At 40.3% G+C, this 17311-nt stretch overlaps 2 protein-coding genes across 2 annotated transcripts; both read right to left on the minus strand.

Annotated features, from left to right (window-relative positions):
* Positions 1 to 165: 165 nt before the first annotated feature.
* On the minus strand, positions 166 to 4647 carry mob3a (MOB kinase activator 3A). Its single transcript, XM_030784171.1, has 4 exons — positions 4502 to 4647; positions 2928 to 3496; positions 2010 to 2212; positions 166 to 546 (listed from the first exon to the last, which is right to left on the minus strand). The coding sequence occupies exons 2-4, from the start codon at positions 3343 to 3345 to the stop codon at positions 517 to 519; spliced, it is 651 nt and encodes a 216-aa protein (XP_030640031.1). The 5' UTR covers positions 3346 to 3496; positions 4502 to 4647; the 3' UTR covers positions 166 to 516.
* A 1293-nt stretch (positions 4648 to 5940) lies between these two features.
* zap70 (zeta chain of T cell receptor associated protein kinase 70) lies at positions 5941 to 11490 on the minus strand. Its single transcript, XM_030784681.1, has 12 exons — positions 11089 to 11490; positions 10370 to 10530; positions 9482 to 9620; positions 9020 to 9170; positions 8665 to 8711; positions 8549 to 8558; positions 7972 to 8155; positions 7520 to 7726; positions 6996 to 7188; positions 6552 to 6692; positions 6273 to 6385; positions 5941 to 6055 (listed from the first exon to the last, which is right to left on the minus strand). Exons 1-12 carry the CDS (start codon positions 11488 to 11490, stop codon positions 5941 to 5943), a joined length of 1863 nt encoding a protein of 620 aa, XP_030640541.1.
* Between the last annotated feature and the right edge of the window lie 5821 nt (positions 11491 to 17311).

Raw genomic sequence — 17311 nt, forward strand, 5'->3', positions numbered from 1 at the left:
ATGAGAGAACGTTTAATTAATTTTTAAATGGTAAAATGATACTCTCTCATGTGGTCGGTTACTTGCGCAGTTAGCTTAGCTTGATGGTGGTCATAGTAACTTCGTCCAAGCATCGTTTTAGCAGTTAGAATATCGGCCTAAATAATTGATCATTCTCAAGAAATATTGGTGAGTCAAAGTACATTTAATGTCTCTGCGACATACATAAATATACACATACATAATTCAAAACTTTGGATAGGAATGGTAAAACAAAAACACAGGAATGATTCAGGAGCAAATTTGAAAGTACAAAACATGATTACTTAATACTGAATTTTGATAAAATTCTCAAAGGCCTACACATTAATAAAGTAAAGGAAGTATAGCATTCTTCCTGCTAAATAGAATATTACAGTACTTTTAATGTGTATAAAAATATAGTCTTTGAATTTATTTTTATCCCTCTATCTTCTATGTTTCTTTTCGGATGGTTCTCTTGTTCTGCTTGGGGGATGTGGTCAGTGGTCTTCCATTTCAGTGACACATCCGTGATGTCATTTCCTTCTGTTGATCAGAGAAAGAAAAGACAATCTATAACATCGCTGCAGAGACATTTGAGCCAACTTTACAAGTGACCAGGAATTAGTCAGGCAAACTTTACCTTAACATAATACCTGCCAACACCATGCGTTAATCCCTTACAGTTAGACAAAATGTACACGCGCACACAAACACACACACACACACATACACATCAGGGGTTGTAACACACACACACACACACAAACACTGTGACACACAAACACACGCACGCACACACACCTCCACCCCGAGAGACTGTTACCACAGACACAATGTATAACCTCTGTAACCCTGTAAATGTGTAAATATAATTTATAATCTCACTAGTGCCTTCTGTTTCTCTAAAAGTTGTACGTGCACAAACGCCACTCTCTTAAACATTAAGCTGCTGATACCGTTATTTTGTTTCTTTTCAAACATTAAGCTGCCATTACTGCTGTTTTTCTAGTGCTGCTTTATTTATTGTTTACTTATTTGTTATTTACTTGCCTTATTTTTTAAACTAAATTGAGAGAAGCCACGCGAAATTTCACTGCACCTGAGTATAATGACAATAAAGATCATTCTAAAATGGACGGTTTCACCTCTTGTTTATTTTTAATATCTCTAGGCTCCATGAAGTCTTAGGTCGGTCCACATTCATGACGCAATTAAAAAAAAAAAAAAATGTCACCGGGAGTGAATATAAGGTCATGGATTTGCCAGGATGCAAAAAAAAAAAAAAGCCACAGACTCGCTCTTGTATGTCTGTAATCTGATCCAATGGTGACACATGAGCTTGAGTCCACAGATTAAGTTTCTACTTTGTCTGTGACCTCAGAGTTTTTTTCTGCTTCACGAGTTTCTCCTGTCATTACATGCCAAGTGTCAAGACTGTCTGCGTGGAAAACATAGTCGAGTCATCTTCTCACCCTCTCAGTTCTCCATCATGTCTTTGAGGTTCAGCGTGTCATCACTGTTATGGTTAGAATTCTGACTGTCTCGTATTTTTTTTAAAAGGTCTCGGAGTTTAAAACTCTCTGTCAGATACCTTTGCTTAAACCTCCTGAGCACAGATGCAGAGGTTCATGGGACCATTTCTAATAGAAGCAATTCTAAACTTGATAAAACTTGAATGCTACACCATAATTAATTTAATAATTCATCTATAAGGAACAAAAAAAAGCGACTTTTAATTCTATTATACTCATTAGACCATATTCAGTCAAACTGCTGTATGTGGGGACTAAACGTTTAAGCTTTTTTCTCCCAATGATAATATAAATATGAACCAGAAAAGAAAAGAAAAAAAAAACTGTAGGATTTTTTTGACCCGTTTCAAAAAGACCGTTTGATGGCTTATTTGATGGCTGTATACGGATTCACTCACACTTACTCTCCCTCATCCACTCACTTCACATTCACTTTCTTTATATCACACACATACATGATACACCTGGACTTACAAGTGGTTCCAGCTCTTTGTGGTCTATGAGGTTGAATTCCTTTACGAAGTAGTAGAAATGCTTGTAACAGGTGTTGACGTGAGCCTCTGCTCCCATCTGACTCACGCGGTCAAAGTGGTGAATGTAGACGTGGACAAAGACACGGAACAAACGAGACAGTATCTTCTTTGCAACTTGCATGAAGGTCTTGGGAAAAGGAGTACCTGGAAAACGGAAACAATAATGATATGAGAACGCTGTGGATGCAAGATCTATTTTTTTTAGATCTATGTCAAGAGTGGCTATAATATCATCAAGTATGTCTGTATCAAGCAAAAAAATAAATACATATATAATGACTCTTAATGTCTTTTCCGCTCTTGTTATTTTCATCTAAATGACTCATTGTGCACTACTGCGCTACCCGATATCGAAACGTCGTAAAAACCTGATATTGAGGGTTGTAAAACAAACCCTAACCACTGTTGTGGAAATGAAATTCGTCGCACATTTTGAAAAAAAAAATATATATATATATATATATGAGCAGTGATCCTGCCATAACACAAATCGACCCATCAATCAAACTGACAAGACGTTTGGCGAAGGCTCGTCTAACTGCATTCTAAGAACCCGTTTCCAATGGCCCAGTCTATTTATACCTCACTGCAGATTATATGACCCATTTTAAAGGGCATCACTTGGATGCTTCCAAAGCCAGTCATATGGCAGGTTAAGGTTGCAAAGATGAATGGAAAGATGAGTTTTGGATCCGTTTCACCGTTAACACGCTACAATACAGTTGCTGTTTACCACTGAATGGAACCACTGTCCCGTTTAAATGCATTACGTCTAAATTCATTTAGAGTTCTGAGTATCACTCTTTCTCTCAGCACCGGGCAGAATGGTCACATGACTATTCATTTTTCCCTCCCTTACCGACGTTAGTGGGGAAGATGTCTTCATTGTTGATTTGAACTTCGATCCAGTCCATTAGCAGGTTCATGTACTTGGGGGCGGAGAGAGCAGTGGGTTTTTTGTATTTGTGCTCGTCTTGCCAGCGGTACTCGTATTTGGGTCCGCCTGACATTATGGGACAGGACTGGTCGGTGCAGGAGTCGCTGATGGTGCCGTAGATGAGGTTGATGCGGTTGAAGAAGTCGACCACATGTACGGCCACCCAGTCGTTGAGATCTTCGCCATGGGGGAGCTGAACGGCCTGCTTCAGGTCCAGGCCGGCGTTAAGCGACGCCTGGGCCTTCTTGTGCAGTTCAAAACGCTGAGTTCCAGGCTCAAACTTGCGCTTCGGCCGGAATGTCCTATCCTTGTTGAAGACTTGTTTCAGGGCTTGGGACATAGTTGCCAGGGGCAGTGTTGATTTCGGTTGATTACTTACTGTGTTGATACCAAGGATCAAGGGATAAAAACAAACAGCAACAAAGAGGTTGTTGCTATGGGGCCCTTTTAATATCACTTGTAGCTATTTTCGGTCGTCGACTTGAAGTGAGCTACATGAGAGATAAAGATAGAAAGGCCTGCAATGTTAGAACTGGGTCAAACATTTACTCTGACTTCATATCTGTCTTTGCATAAGCCTACTGTAAATGGAAGGAATGCATTAAAGACATGCTGAGACTCAAACATCTTTAACTCATCAATTACTGCAGACAAACTACAACATTTCAATAGCACGAGAGTTCAAGGATTCATTTGAGAAACTAGACAAGAGAAAAACTGAAAGCAATTACAGGAAAGACTAAAAGCCTACCATTTAAATAAGACAAATGGAATAATGGAAAAACGGAGCAATATAACTATGATCAAAGTCACCAAATTACGCGTCTAAAGCATTTTTCAGATGAAAAAACACTGCAAATCTGCATAGTCATTAAAGCTGGGAGCTCACGAAATTAAACGTTTATCGAAGTAGTCAGTCGAGGCAGTGTCAGCCAAGCTTAAAATTAGACCGATTTTGCCTCTCGCGACGAAAAATTTTGATGAAAATTTCATTACCGCAATCTATTCCAGCAGCGTTTGTTACTTCCTCGTCGGTGACGTTCTGAATCCACTGCGTGTGACACTGGCCACCAAGGGACTTTTCAGTGAGCATCTAACCAAGTATACTATATAATTACATGATGTGAAGGTGCTTTCCACGAAGATTAGATATAGGTTATATGTTGAGTTTGTAGGTAAACTTCACAGAATGTGTATTTGTACACCGTGTATACATATAAAAATCGTATCTACAAAACAACGAGGGGGATTTTATCCACGAGGGCAAAAGTGAAACAAGCGTCGCGAGCCAAATGATGGATCTGATGCGATACGATACTTTGGTCACCGTTGACACGCACCAGATAAACATCTCAGCCATTCTCTCGACATAACGGTGCACTTGGAGTTACAATCGGCAATGACTTTCTGTCTATTACTAACGTCAAGCTCCTGAAATAGACAATAACGGTCTCGAAAACGGAAACAGACCAACTTGAAACTTGAAACAAACTCACCGAGTAATCCTCCTTCGTCGTACACCTCTGCTTAACTGTTGCTTCGTGCAGTTCGTTGCGAACGACGCAGTTACTTACTACTTGATGATTTTTACAAACCGTCGTATCTGTACATACACCTATAGGTATTCGGAAATAACAGTTATAGCCCTTTACTGTACCAATTATTGACGTTACACTTTCTTAGGAAACTAAACAACAAGCCCCTCCCAAAAGAACTAAACACTTCCTTTCATGAAACGTCACCGCACCCTGTTGTAGCAGCGAAATTCATGGTTTGCAGCTATGAATTTTAGATGTCGGAAACATACAGAGAAAAAATTCAGTGTATTGTACAGCATGTATCACTAAAAACACATAAGGATTATTGCGTTGATAGAACTTGTTGAATATCTTTTAAACTCGTTTAACTTAAATCAAAATCGCTAACAATGTTACTTTTCTTTTTTCTTCTTCTTTTTATTTAAACTTACGGTCCGCGTTCGCCACTTTACATGAAATATGCTGTCTTCGCTTAGAAAATCTTGAACAACTGACTAAATAAGCTATTGTATTTTTCACATTTCCCACCCCTTTACCCCCCACACGTTTTGGAATTTGTACGAATCAAGACAGAAACGTGTTTTACATAAAACATTTAATTACAGAAAATGGCTCTTACGTCACATCATAGCCAACTACAGCATAAAAGGAGGAAGTTTCGTGTTCTGAAGCAGATCGCTTATCGGTATTTTAGTTTTCAGCATCTCCAACATCCACCAGAAGTGAGTATTACAAATAGTTTCGGGCACATTAACCGAACTAAATAGTTTTAGTCTGATGACACAAATAGGAAAAAAAAAGATATAGTTTGAATCTGTTGGCAGCATAATAGCATTATCATAAAACTGATCATTGCTTGCAAAACCCTCCCCCCCAAAAAACTCCACCTCATTATCAGTAAATGCCAGTGAAGATGTAGGATACACCACAGAGAGTCAGTCAGTAAGGTTGAGAGTCAGTCAGCATTGACAGACGGCATATTTCAGATTAGGTTGTACACTCTCTAAAACATTCCATATTTAACATCCATAGTTGGAGTTTCGATGACAGCATTGGAAAAAAAAAAATCTGTAGTTTGAATTTGATCATGACATTATCACGTTACCATAAAACTGATGACTGCTTGCAGAAAAAGCACACATTTACATTCACAGTAAAGACGTGAGTGTAAAAGATGTGCATTGTCGAGAGGCAAACATTAACAGACAGCATCAGTCATATAAATTTGTTCACACTCTAAAACATCACTGATAACACATCACTGAGACAAACAAAAGCGTGCATAACTCCCAAAACTTCATCAAAGCTTGTTTCATCCCGGGTTAAGGTTTTCAAAGCGAATGTGAAGTTAGTCTCTCATAGGGGAAAACGCGGCGTGTGTAGCTTCCCTCCATCTATTAGGAGGGCGGGGCACAGGCAGCGTTGGCTTCAGGAGGAGGCTTTTTGGATATGGAGTAGTAGTAGGTCCTCATGCGTTCTTCCACTTTCACGAAACCCGGCCGTTCCTCGTGTCTAGAAAAAAAAAAAGTTCAAAGATTTCATTCATTTCATCCATGTACTGCACCCACTCAACTATTTTTTTTTTTTTTTTTTTTACATTGTTCTGTCATGGAGCGCAACTCAGTGTCTTTCTTGATGTTCTTTTTGTAATTGGCATAATCAGAAATTCACCAGGTTGTTATCTGACATCCACATAGTACATATGTAATAACAACTATATTCCACGTACTTGTATGTCCAGCATTCTTTCATCAGTTCATACATGGGCTCCGGGCACACCGCTGGACAGTCCATACGACTCCCGCTCTCAATAAAGCTAATGACCTCTGGACCTTTCATTTTCTGTTCAGGACATAAGAAATATATATATACATATATACATATACATACATACATACATACATATATATAGGATGTAGGCTGAGACCTCGTCAGGTCGGAGAGGTAAACGATTCATTGTTAATAAATAACTGAAATTTTTCATTAGGACAAATAGGACAAAATGTACCTTGTAAGGCTTTCCACCATATGAGAAGGCCTCCCACATGGTCACGCCAAAGCTCCAAACGTCACTTTTGCTGGAGAACTTGTGAAAGTTGATGCACTCTGGTGCGTACCACTTCAGGGGCCATTTTCCAGCTGTGCGTGCCTATAAGGTCACACACACACACACACACGCGCGCGCACACACACACACACACACGCACACACACACACACACGCACGCGCACACACACACACACACACACACACACACACACGCACGCGCACACACACACACACACACACACACACGCGCGCACACACACACACGCACGCACGCACGCACGCACACACACACACACACACGCACACACACACACACACACACACACACACTCACAATTTACTAAGCAGCCTCCTACTTTTTTAAAAATCTGTATAAAATGGACACATCTGAGTGAGCTCTTACCCTGTAATAGTTGTCATCTGCACCCAGAGCCTTGGACAGGCCAAAGTCGCTAATTTTGGCATAATGCTGGTTGACCAGTAGTACGTTGCGAGCTGCCAAATCTCGGTGCACAAAATTCTTCTCCTCCAAATACTTCATCCCTAGAGATACCTGATGCATCAACTCCACAATGTTATCCACTGGGATCTGGTCTCTGATAAGAAGACAACACGAGAACGCGGTCAGCTTCTATTTGGTCTTCTTGTACGACCAGTCCAGTATAGCAATCCATCAAGGTGAAAAACCTTTTTCAGTTATTTACAAAAAGTAAAAAACATAAATAAACAACTGGGCCCACATTGGGTCATATAGGACATATACCGACTGGATAAAATGAAAAGGAACAGTACTTGACGTTGATTTGTATAACTTCTCACAAACTGAGAAGACCTCTTATTTAACAGAGCTCTGCAAAGTCTATCCGCAACACCGAATTCTTAACCCCCCCCCCCCCCCAGCTCGGCGTCTATATGTCTAAAACTTACTTCTTGCTGGAGAGGAACTTGTTAAGTGGCCCGGCGGGGGCCATCTCCATCACCAGCATGAGTGCTTCTGCCTGGCAGAGACCAATCATGCGCACAATGTAAGGATTATCCAACTGGTGCATGATCTCTGCTTCTCTCATCATCTCGTCCCTCACTGCTTTCTCATTCTCGCTCTTCAGCACTTTGATGGCCACATCGATGTGTTTGCTGCGGATTACAAAAGAAGGCTTTTATTTGTTTCAACGCGCGTGTGTGTGTGTGTGTGTCTGATTGTTATGTGTTTTTTTTTTTTTTTTTTTAGTAAATTTATTTGCCAGAAGAAGAACAAACCTTAGTCAAAATCAAACTCATTAAGATGTCGAAGTCTTTCCTTAAAGATTTAGTCTCGTAGTTCGGTGAGTGAACAAAACTAATTTAAACCGTTAAGTATCGCCTCGTTGAAAACTACTCACCTTGTCATCGTGTAAACCCCTTTCTTCACACATCCAAAGTTGCCTGACCCCAGCTCCACTTCGTCGATCATCAGTCGGTCTCTCTTAATGAAGAGAGTCCTCTCCTGCAGTTCTTTCGGGTCGGCGTAGTGATCAAACGCACTGCTGTCCATGGGCAGAGGCTGACGATCGCCAAGTTTTATAGCTAGAGGATTTGATGAGTGACACAGTAAGAATGGCCAGTGAGAATCTCAAAGAAAATAAACTTAAAAAAAAAAACAAAAACACAAACACAAACAGCCCAGCTTCTGTAGCATTTATAAGTCTGTTAGGATTATTGGTCTGTTTTTTATAATCTTTCCAAATGATTTTAATTCTACATCTAGACAGTAATAATAAAAGATTTTACAGATTGGACCGTTAATATAGAAGCAAATTTTTCTACACTTGATTTATTTATGCATAAAGCATATTGTATATTTACATATAAAGTAGTCTGCGAGCAATAGGTACTTTTTATACAAATGAAAATACATTTTTATATCAATCAATCAATCAATACATTTTTAAAAATAGTTATTTTTGTATATTTATAAGCAGGGCAGTGACTGTGAAGCATTGTCGTACGTGATGTTCTGTACTTTTGAGAGAACAGACTTTCAAAAGCAGGTTTCCTCTGACAATAAAAAAAGAACACCATGATTGGTGTTGCACTGACGCAAGCTTACCTTGAGGTGGCGGTGTGTAGGGATTTTTGCCGCCTTTCGCCTGTTGGAAAAAAAAAAAAAAAATCAGACCGCATTTTTTTAAGAAATAGTATAATGTAGACTGATGTTTAAAGAAACGTTTGTACATATGTGAAACGATGTATGATACAAATTCATCTGAGAAAGACTCACCGACGCGGCTGAAGCAAGAGGTGCTGAAAGACATTTGGAGGGAAGAGGATAAAAACGTTAACGTCGCCCTGTTACATTTTCTTTCATTAAATCTAAAGTCTAGAACAGTTCATTCTACAGCATACTATAAACCTTATAGCAGTGTGAATCACAAAGACTCTGCTCACAGCGTGTGTGTGTGTGTGTGTGTGTGTGTTTGTGTGTTAATGTGTGTGTAAGGTTGAGTGGGTGCATACTCTGTGGTACGTTATTGCGATTCACGCAAGCTTCTCTAAGGATAGTCACCAGGCCGTCGGGTTTCATCTTCAGATACTCTACGAGCTGCAGGGGCGAGAGGAAGAGGGAAAAAAGGAGAACTCTGAGGGCTGTGAGGAGCGGATGTGATGGTTGTTTTCTTAACATGGAAAATCTTGTTCACAAAGTTCAACTGGTTCCACGCTGACTATGTTCATGATTCACTCAACACATTCTGTGTTGACCGAACCCTGTTTTGAAGCTGATGGTCCTTTCAAGTAAGAGCGAATGTGTAACTCGTCAACAACAGCAACAACAACAACGACAATGACAACGGCAACAAAAAAGAACAAAAACCTCAACACGATATCATTATATGCCGTAGTATGTGATCTCACCTGCCACACCGTGTCAAACTTGGTCCCCTCCGGCATTGAATATTTGCCTGATTTGTCGTGCAGAATTTGGTAATGGTAAACTGTTTTACCATACATGACCGAGAGAGCAAAGGTGCCAGACTCGTCTCTCTCTCTTATTCTGAAGCGAAAACAAACAAATCTCTTAAGTGAGTGAATACACACCAGTAAGCTTTATGTCCTTATGTAATACACATAGTAGAATTGTAGAGGTTGCTACACAATGGACATGGTGAAAAACTGCAGAGAAACTGACAGCTGTGAGAGAAAAACAGAGAATTTCATGTTGTTGTTGTTGTTTTTTTCTTTTTTTTTTTGACAAATGGAGTCATTATAACCCATATCAACGTGTGTGTTCGCATCTCAGACAATTCTGCGCTAAACACTTTACGTGTATGGGTTTTTTCATTAAATGCGTTCATTTTCCATAGCTTCCAAATATGGACCCTGACTTTCAAAGTCAGCCATTTTTAAAGTATGTATAGCAGAGGAAAAATTTAAAAAACAAACAAACAAACAAAAAAATTCATAGACCAATCTCTTCCTAACAAATGGTTTAATAGCTAAAGTGTAATAGCTGATCTTGTTGACACGGCTCTTTTATCTACACAAGAACTGAACCGAAAGGGTTTTTATTCTTTTTTTTTTAAAAATTGACCTTTAACACAGGAGATGGAGGGTTGTCTCTTGGTCAGGCTAGCATAAGCCACATGTTGACACACTTACTGGATTTGTAAACATAAACCTTGTGAGACATCAGTAAATATCAGTCTACCAAAATACAGCATCAGGACAACTGTGTGGACAGGGATGGTGATTGACAGAATAGACGCATATCCCAACAAGAGTGAACTTTCCAGTTTAACTTACAGGAATTTGCCATCTGGCTGCACTCCGGAATACAGCCGTCTCTCTCCCTCCTGCCTTGGGATCTTGCCGTGGAACCAGGGCATTTTCTCATGTGCAGTGGTGGCGATTAGCTTCTCTAGCTGTGGGGCCTGACTGATGATAGCTTGCTCCATGGCCTCTCCCTTAAAACAGTGAACATGTTACACAGTCGTAAATACCGCAATTAGAATTTATATTACTTATATCATTTGGATAAAACTACAAGCCTGAGGACCCTGACTCTCTAATTTCGCTTGTCTTACTGGAATCTCAACCCGCAGGATCGCGACAATAACTTTGATCAGAGACTAGAGTCGCTAGGTAGCGATATTCTTGCCTTTTTTTTTTTTTTGCTCTTTTTTGACGTTCTTCATGTTATTTTATTTTATTTTATTCTTGAGACAACAGACGCACATTAACGCAAGAACTTGAACGTCAACCCAACCCCGCCATGATCTGGAAAACAGTTCTTTATCATACAAATCTATCTTTCTTTAGTTCTGCAGTCAAAAAAGTACATGTCCTGCGTGTATCGAGATCTTCAATCAGATGAACAAGGCGCCAACAAAAAAAAAAGAGCCTGGCTGCGTCATGTCGGAAACTAACACAACATTTCCACAGATTCACATTTCAGCATTAAAACCGACCGTACGTGCCCCGAGATGCCCTCTGCCCTTTGACCCCAGGGGGCCAAGTCTCACCTCCAGGTTCCAGGTCTGCCGCACGTACTCCCTCAGCATGTTGTCTCTAAGGTTGTCGAAGACGCCGGGTCGGATGGGCATCTCCGGGCCTCGCAGGCAGGGTTTGCGGAGCGGGCACACCAGCCCGTCCGCGTCCTTGCTGTAGTACTCGCACAGCTCGGCCGGCCCGCAGTGAGGTTTGCCGCCGGCGATGCAGTAGGTACCGTTGAGCTGCTTCTCCACCGAATAGTGATGAAAATCCAAGTTCCAGACCATGGAGAGGACGTACCCGCCGAGGCTCCGCAGGCACTGACGGAGCAGGAACAGGCCGTCCAACATCCCGGCCAGCTTCAGCTGCTCCTCGGCCTCCGCCCGGCTGATGCTCCCGTAGAAGAAGGGGAGCTCGACAGCGGGGTCGATCATGGCGACGGTGTGTGAGGGGCCGACGATTAGCGCGACGACTCGAGAGAAAATCCGCTGTGTGGAAAAAAGTTCAAAGGGGAGCGAACGTGAGCTTCAGCAAATTATTTTCGGGCGCAGAACACACCCTGGGCGTAGAGACGTAGATATGTAGTAAGGCGTAGGTTTCATGCTTTTATAGACTGTGAAACGCTGCTGATGTGAGTGGAAAGTTATATCAGTCGTTACTCTCGCACTCTCTCTCAGTCCCTGTGTTTTGACAAAACTTTTTTCTTTACGATGAAGGAACGATGATGAAGGACAACCCCTCATCCTTTTTTTAAAGAGTTTCATTCCCATTATATTTATTTCACTGTTACATCAGTTAAGAGCACTATCTGGTTGTACGTGTGGTTGGCAGTCACAGCTTTAAGAGCGATAGCGAGCGTTGCATTGCACACTCAATAAGTCATAGTCGGCAAGCACCATCACCACAACAGGAAATGCAGACATACTCTCACCCCTCCTCCATTCTCTGGAGTGGTGGTGTCTCCTCTTGTGAGCAGGTGCTGAAATTTCGCGAACGTTCCAAAAAGACTTTATCAACAACATGTGCCACACAAGCAGAAACAGAAAATGCACTCAAACTAAGATGTTTAGGAAAAGATAAACTGGTGTTAAAACACAAAATGAAGTAGACAGAGTTATTCTGCGCTGACGGCGAAAAGCTTTGAGAAATGATACATGATTACGTCTGGAAAAGCAAGTATGAGTGCTAATTTCTAGACTATTCCAGAATGTATTTTTTTCACCCAGTGCATGAAAAAGATGAAAACGGAAAAGCAAATACTTAACTAACCGCTCCCTCCATCAAAATTATGATCATTCTACAATATGTAAAACCTTAGAGAGGTGTTACTTCCAAATTTGGTGAAACTTTGGTGAATGATGTGAACTGATGTGGTACACAGTGTAAGCGAGATATGATAACTTAGTGGAAAATGTTTGCTCGAGGACCGACCACAAAAAGAAAAGACATAAAATCAGCAACTCAGATCTTCAAAATGGTATCTTGGCACAGTCAGACACAAACCTTTAAAATACACAGAGAACGTCGTTTCCTAAACAATGTAAAAAAAAAGAAGATTCTACGTTAAATTTTCTCGTTACCTTAAATCAAGGTCTCCCCCTTCTAAAGCACTTTCCAACATCTTATAGAAAACCTTCTGATCGCAGCTATTTTCCAATGCGTAGGAGTGTAATAGGTCATAGATATCTTCTTGACTTGTTTTTTGTTGAGTTACTTTAACCACAGACAGACCAAGGTATAGTTATTTTTCATAGTAAACAAACTTGCCTGAGTTGAAAAAAACAAACAAACAAACAAACAAACTAACTAACTAACAAAGTCCAGAGCTCTATCTTCTCAAAGGCCCCAGTTGTAAGAAATAAAACAGCTGAGCGTGGATAGTGAGTTTTGTGTGTGATGCATAACTAAAGCACATGTGTCCTTCAGATGAAGGTAAATGCGAAACGAGGAAGTTTCACGTGAATCCCCACTACAAGACCTGTGATTCAACCACAACTTCCTGGACATACCTGTGTTAAGCTGCCCACATCCACGGGCGGGGGGGGGACGACACTAGAACACAGGAACACCCTGCAACTGTGTGTTATGACAGACACAGAGACCTTACCGCCGGCCTCTGGTCTCACAGTACCACAGGCCACAGCAAAGGGACAGTGATATTACACAGGCACAAATTGTCCAAATACGCACAACTCAAATACTACATTGGATCATTAGCCACTGGCTCTTTCTGAGGAGGGACTATGCTCTGACAAAGGTATTGGTGTTTCTTTAACTACCTAAGGCCAGAATGATTAAAATAACCTTTTACATTCTCCCAAAAGCAACTATGTATCAAAAGTGAGGCCAAAGCACGTGGAGGGGTAATCCCGTTTCTTTCACACATGGCTGGTAATGCCTCCCATATTAGCTCCTCTCTTGACATTGTAAAAATATTGTATGGGTATAAAGCCTTTCAGATTTGCTGTTAATCGCCGATATTTCAAGAAACTGTCTTCTGTCCCACATCCGCCATGTATGCTATTAAGGGATAGTTTTTCGGTAAATAGTTAACGGTCACTGGCATTGACCTGTAGCTGCAGATCTGTGGGCTGTTGTCTATAACAACATATTTAAGATCTAGAAACAAAGAATGTCTTTTAGGAAATTCACTTCAGCTTTGATCTTGTGGAACTGCACAGGAGGAGAGGCCCTGCACGATTCTTCCCGGCGACTAGCCGACTACAAAGAAAAGAATAACGAAACGCTGCGTGTCGTAAGTCGAAATCGGGTTCGATAGAGCGCGACGATGCCGCAACGAGCGAACATTTTTCCCGCTCTCTTGGGAGTTTAGGTAGTATTGTATAGAAACAGCGTTAATTAGTAGCACGCTAGCAATGACCATGTTAACAACTTTTTTTTTTTTTTTCTTTGGAGTGGACTAGAATGGAAAGCAAAACATTATTTTTCCATCGACCCAGAGGGCAGTTGCGGCTTTGACCCCATGTCCTTGCATGTTTGTCTTTTTTTCTTTTTGTTTGAGTGGTACGGCCTTCCCTGGTTTTTGTGCCCATATTTAGATGCACCCTTAGTGCCAGTGAAATATCATGGCTATTTGGACTGCTGGCAAGGCTGAATATTTGATACAGACCCAAAAGCATTAGAGCAGTGAGGAGTGTACAGTGGGACAGGACTTAAGATTTTAATTTCAACGCCACGTTTGTGCTTCGGATACCTTTGTTTTAAACTATTTCATCCTTGGATTGGTTAAATGCAATCTAGATGTTATGAGCCAGTGTCTTATATTGTTTTTGAGCTTGATATGTTTTTGTTGAGGGGAAGGGGAAGGGGGAAGGGGGGGGGGGGGGCAGGTTGCTGTCATGCAGAAAGAGTGAACTAATGCCTGTTTCCAAGAAAGCAGTCGAAATTGTTTTCTTTTAGCACAAAGTATCGTTTTTTGTTGGGTTTTTTTTTAAAAGTATCTTTATGTGCCTCTATACTAAACGTGTCACTGACATACTATTAACAGTAATGGAGGCATGGGGTAATGGAGGTGTGGGGTTAGATGAATACCTAACTCTTTAAAGCAGTGTTTTTCCATACATGTGCATAAAGACTAAATATAACCGTAATTTCAGGCTTTGAGGTCACAGCTAAAACATGCAGACTGTGCCGTAGCAAAAGCAATAACAAAAAAAAAAAAAAGTTTTTTTTTTTTTCCTTTGTTGCAGCACGTAAACTTTTATTCATGTGCTCATTTATTTTTAGTTATTTTTGGTCGTTAATCGCCATCAGTTTGTATCGCTACATGTATACCTTTTTTTTTTTTTTAAAGATGAAACTGCAGAAAGTGACGTGAAATGTATATAAATATGAAGGAAATAATAAAGACAAAATACACGTGCAGAAATTACGGACGAAATCACATGCGTATCTCAGACTCTTCACTGACCTGCAGTTTTGCAGTCTGTGTGCTGAAAATCAGCATATTACCAAAATACTTCTCTGTTTCTTGACAGAAAGTCTGTTTCGTAATGCACCACGTAAGAAATAACATGACATAGAGAGCATGGAATTTATATGTACGATAACGAAAAAGAACTCTTCATAAGAATAATCATTTCTATGACTGAACATTTACAATTTTATCCACTAACCAGAACGTAAATAACTTTAAGGAAACAAATTATAATCAGCGTTTAGATATACTTACATAATATGCTTTAACAGCTGTATAACAACATTGTCATATTATCGCTCAATATCTGAAATAATTATGGTGATCCTAAGAGGGAAAATAATGTCTAGAACTACAGAATGAAGACAAAGAACGTGGAATTATGATAACTTGTAATTTCAGGGCCATTTTGGTTTCACGAGCACGAAAACCAATTTAGGCCTTTCGCAAGCAGGAGCGTCTGCAGATAAGGCAGTCGTCTAAACTGCAATATTTCAAACACACTGAGTTATATCAGCTAAACATCATCTTGCTCTATATACACATAGATCTGGGCCTGACATTTGATTCAACAGGAAAACATTTTCACAACAGAAAAAGATAAGCACAGAAGAGATACCACCAAAGAAAATAAATTACAACATATATAAGGGAAAAACATCCAAAAGCAACTCCAAAAATATTCAAAAGCAACTCACCACAGCCTGGAATTGAAAGACAAGACCTTTTTTTTTAGTGTGAACTGGCGATCAGAAGTGTGCTAAGTTGTGTGAGATAGCGAGGTCTCTAGATCTGGTCCTATCTAAAGACATCTGCTCTTGACGAGCCTCTGAACTGTTGTGCAGGTGAACTGTGTGGGTTGATGTAGATGCAGCCCTGGATTCCTAACAGTTTCTCAGAAGCAGCAACCTACTTCCTTGTCTCAGCCCTATAGACTGCCTCTGGATCTGTATGAATGAAGGGTCTCTGATTCTCCACTTAGTCCAACAATAATGACAGTTACTCCATAAATTCAGAAATCATAACAGTTTTAACATCACTCCAAATTCACTTGAGGTTTACTAAAAACCTCCATAAATATTAAGATGAAAATCCAAACACTTTATGTTTACTTTTTTTTTTAACATAACCAATCTTAAATGAAAGGAACTAAAAAGAAGATACACCAGTTTTGTTTTTGTTTTTTTGTCTGAATGCTACAGTAAAATGTACCAAATAGTCCCACAGTATCCATGGCCTCCAATTGGAGTCAGTTTCTTCAGACCACACAAAAGTTCACTGACATACAACAATAGTTATTAATATTTATTAGTCAGACAGTTCATTTGCTCTGCAAGGTGCAGATGCCAAATATGAATTAAGGTGCCCAGAAAATAAACGACATACAGAGATGATGCTGAAGTATTGATCATATACTCAGGATTGTTTCAATTAGCATGCTGTGATCTTAGGTCTATGCTGTTGCTGTGAGACGATTAACGGAACCCAAGACCCAAATTTATCAGGTACTGCAAGGGCCTCGTTCATCGTTAGGCTTATTAGAGGAGTAGTCTTGTGTTTAACAGGATATGTAACGATACGCTTCCGCCACAGAGACATTACTGCTTAGTGATGAAAGAAACTACAATGCTCTATCTGTATTGGAGGCAGCTCCTCCCTGTGTTCGACTTCTGTTATTGCCTTTTCCGCTGTGCGACAGGAGAATTCTGTCCTGAGCCAGAATGCGGGCAGGCTTCTACGGTAGTCACTCTATTCAGCAGTTGGACGCAAGGAAAGAGGAGAAGGAATAGCTCAGTACTGTTCCCACTGTATGTGGCAGAGAACTTAGCCTGTAATAACAGAAAGACGGTAGAGATATAGCCACAAATCTACGAGATACATAAATTAACCACTGCCTGGAACAGACAGGAAGGTTGGTAAACTAAATAAGTCTCTTTGTGAATATGTGGTTTGTGTAGACGCGCATTTTTACATTCCATTTGATAACAATATTAGCCTAGCTAAATGATATGTGCTCTGCACTGCTGTCACGACGTAACTTTAAGCTGTTACATCCTCTTTTCCCCATGAAACTTGTGGATGTAACTTTAGTAATATCACTTCTGGGATGATTATGCATTTGCACTGGATTACGAGGAGTGACTGTGAGAGTCCCAGTCTGTGAGAGTTGTTGTGTTTTCTTTTATTTCTTTACTTTTCTTTTTTCCTGCCGAGATATGGTGGTCCTCATGGAGATTGAAATCTAAGTTTGTTGCAAAGTTTGAGCTTTTTGAAAATGCTGCCGTTAACTGCATGTACCTGTTGATTCCGAAGAGTAC

Source organism: Chanos chanos, chromosome 9 (genome assembly GCF_902362185.1).
Source record: "Chanos chanos chromosome 9, fChaCha1.1, whole genome shotgun sequence".
Lineage (NCBI taxonomy): Eukaryota > Metazoa > Chordata > Actinopteri > Gonorynchiformes > Chanidae > Chanos > Chanos chanos.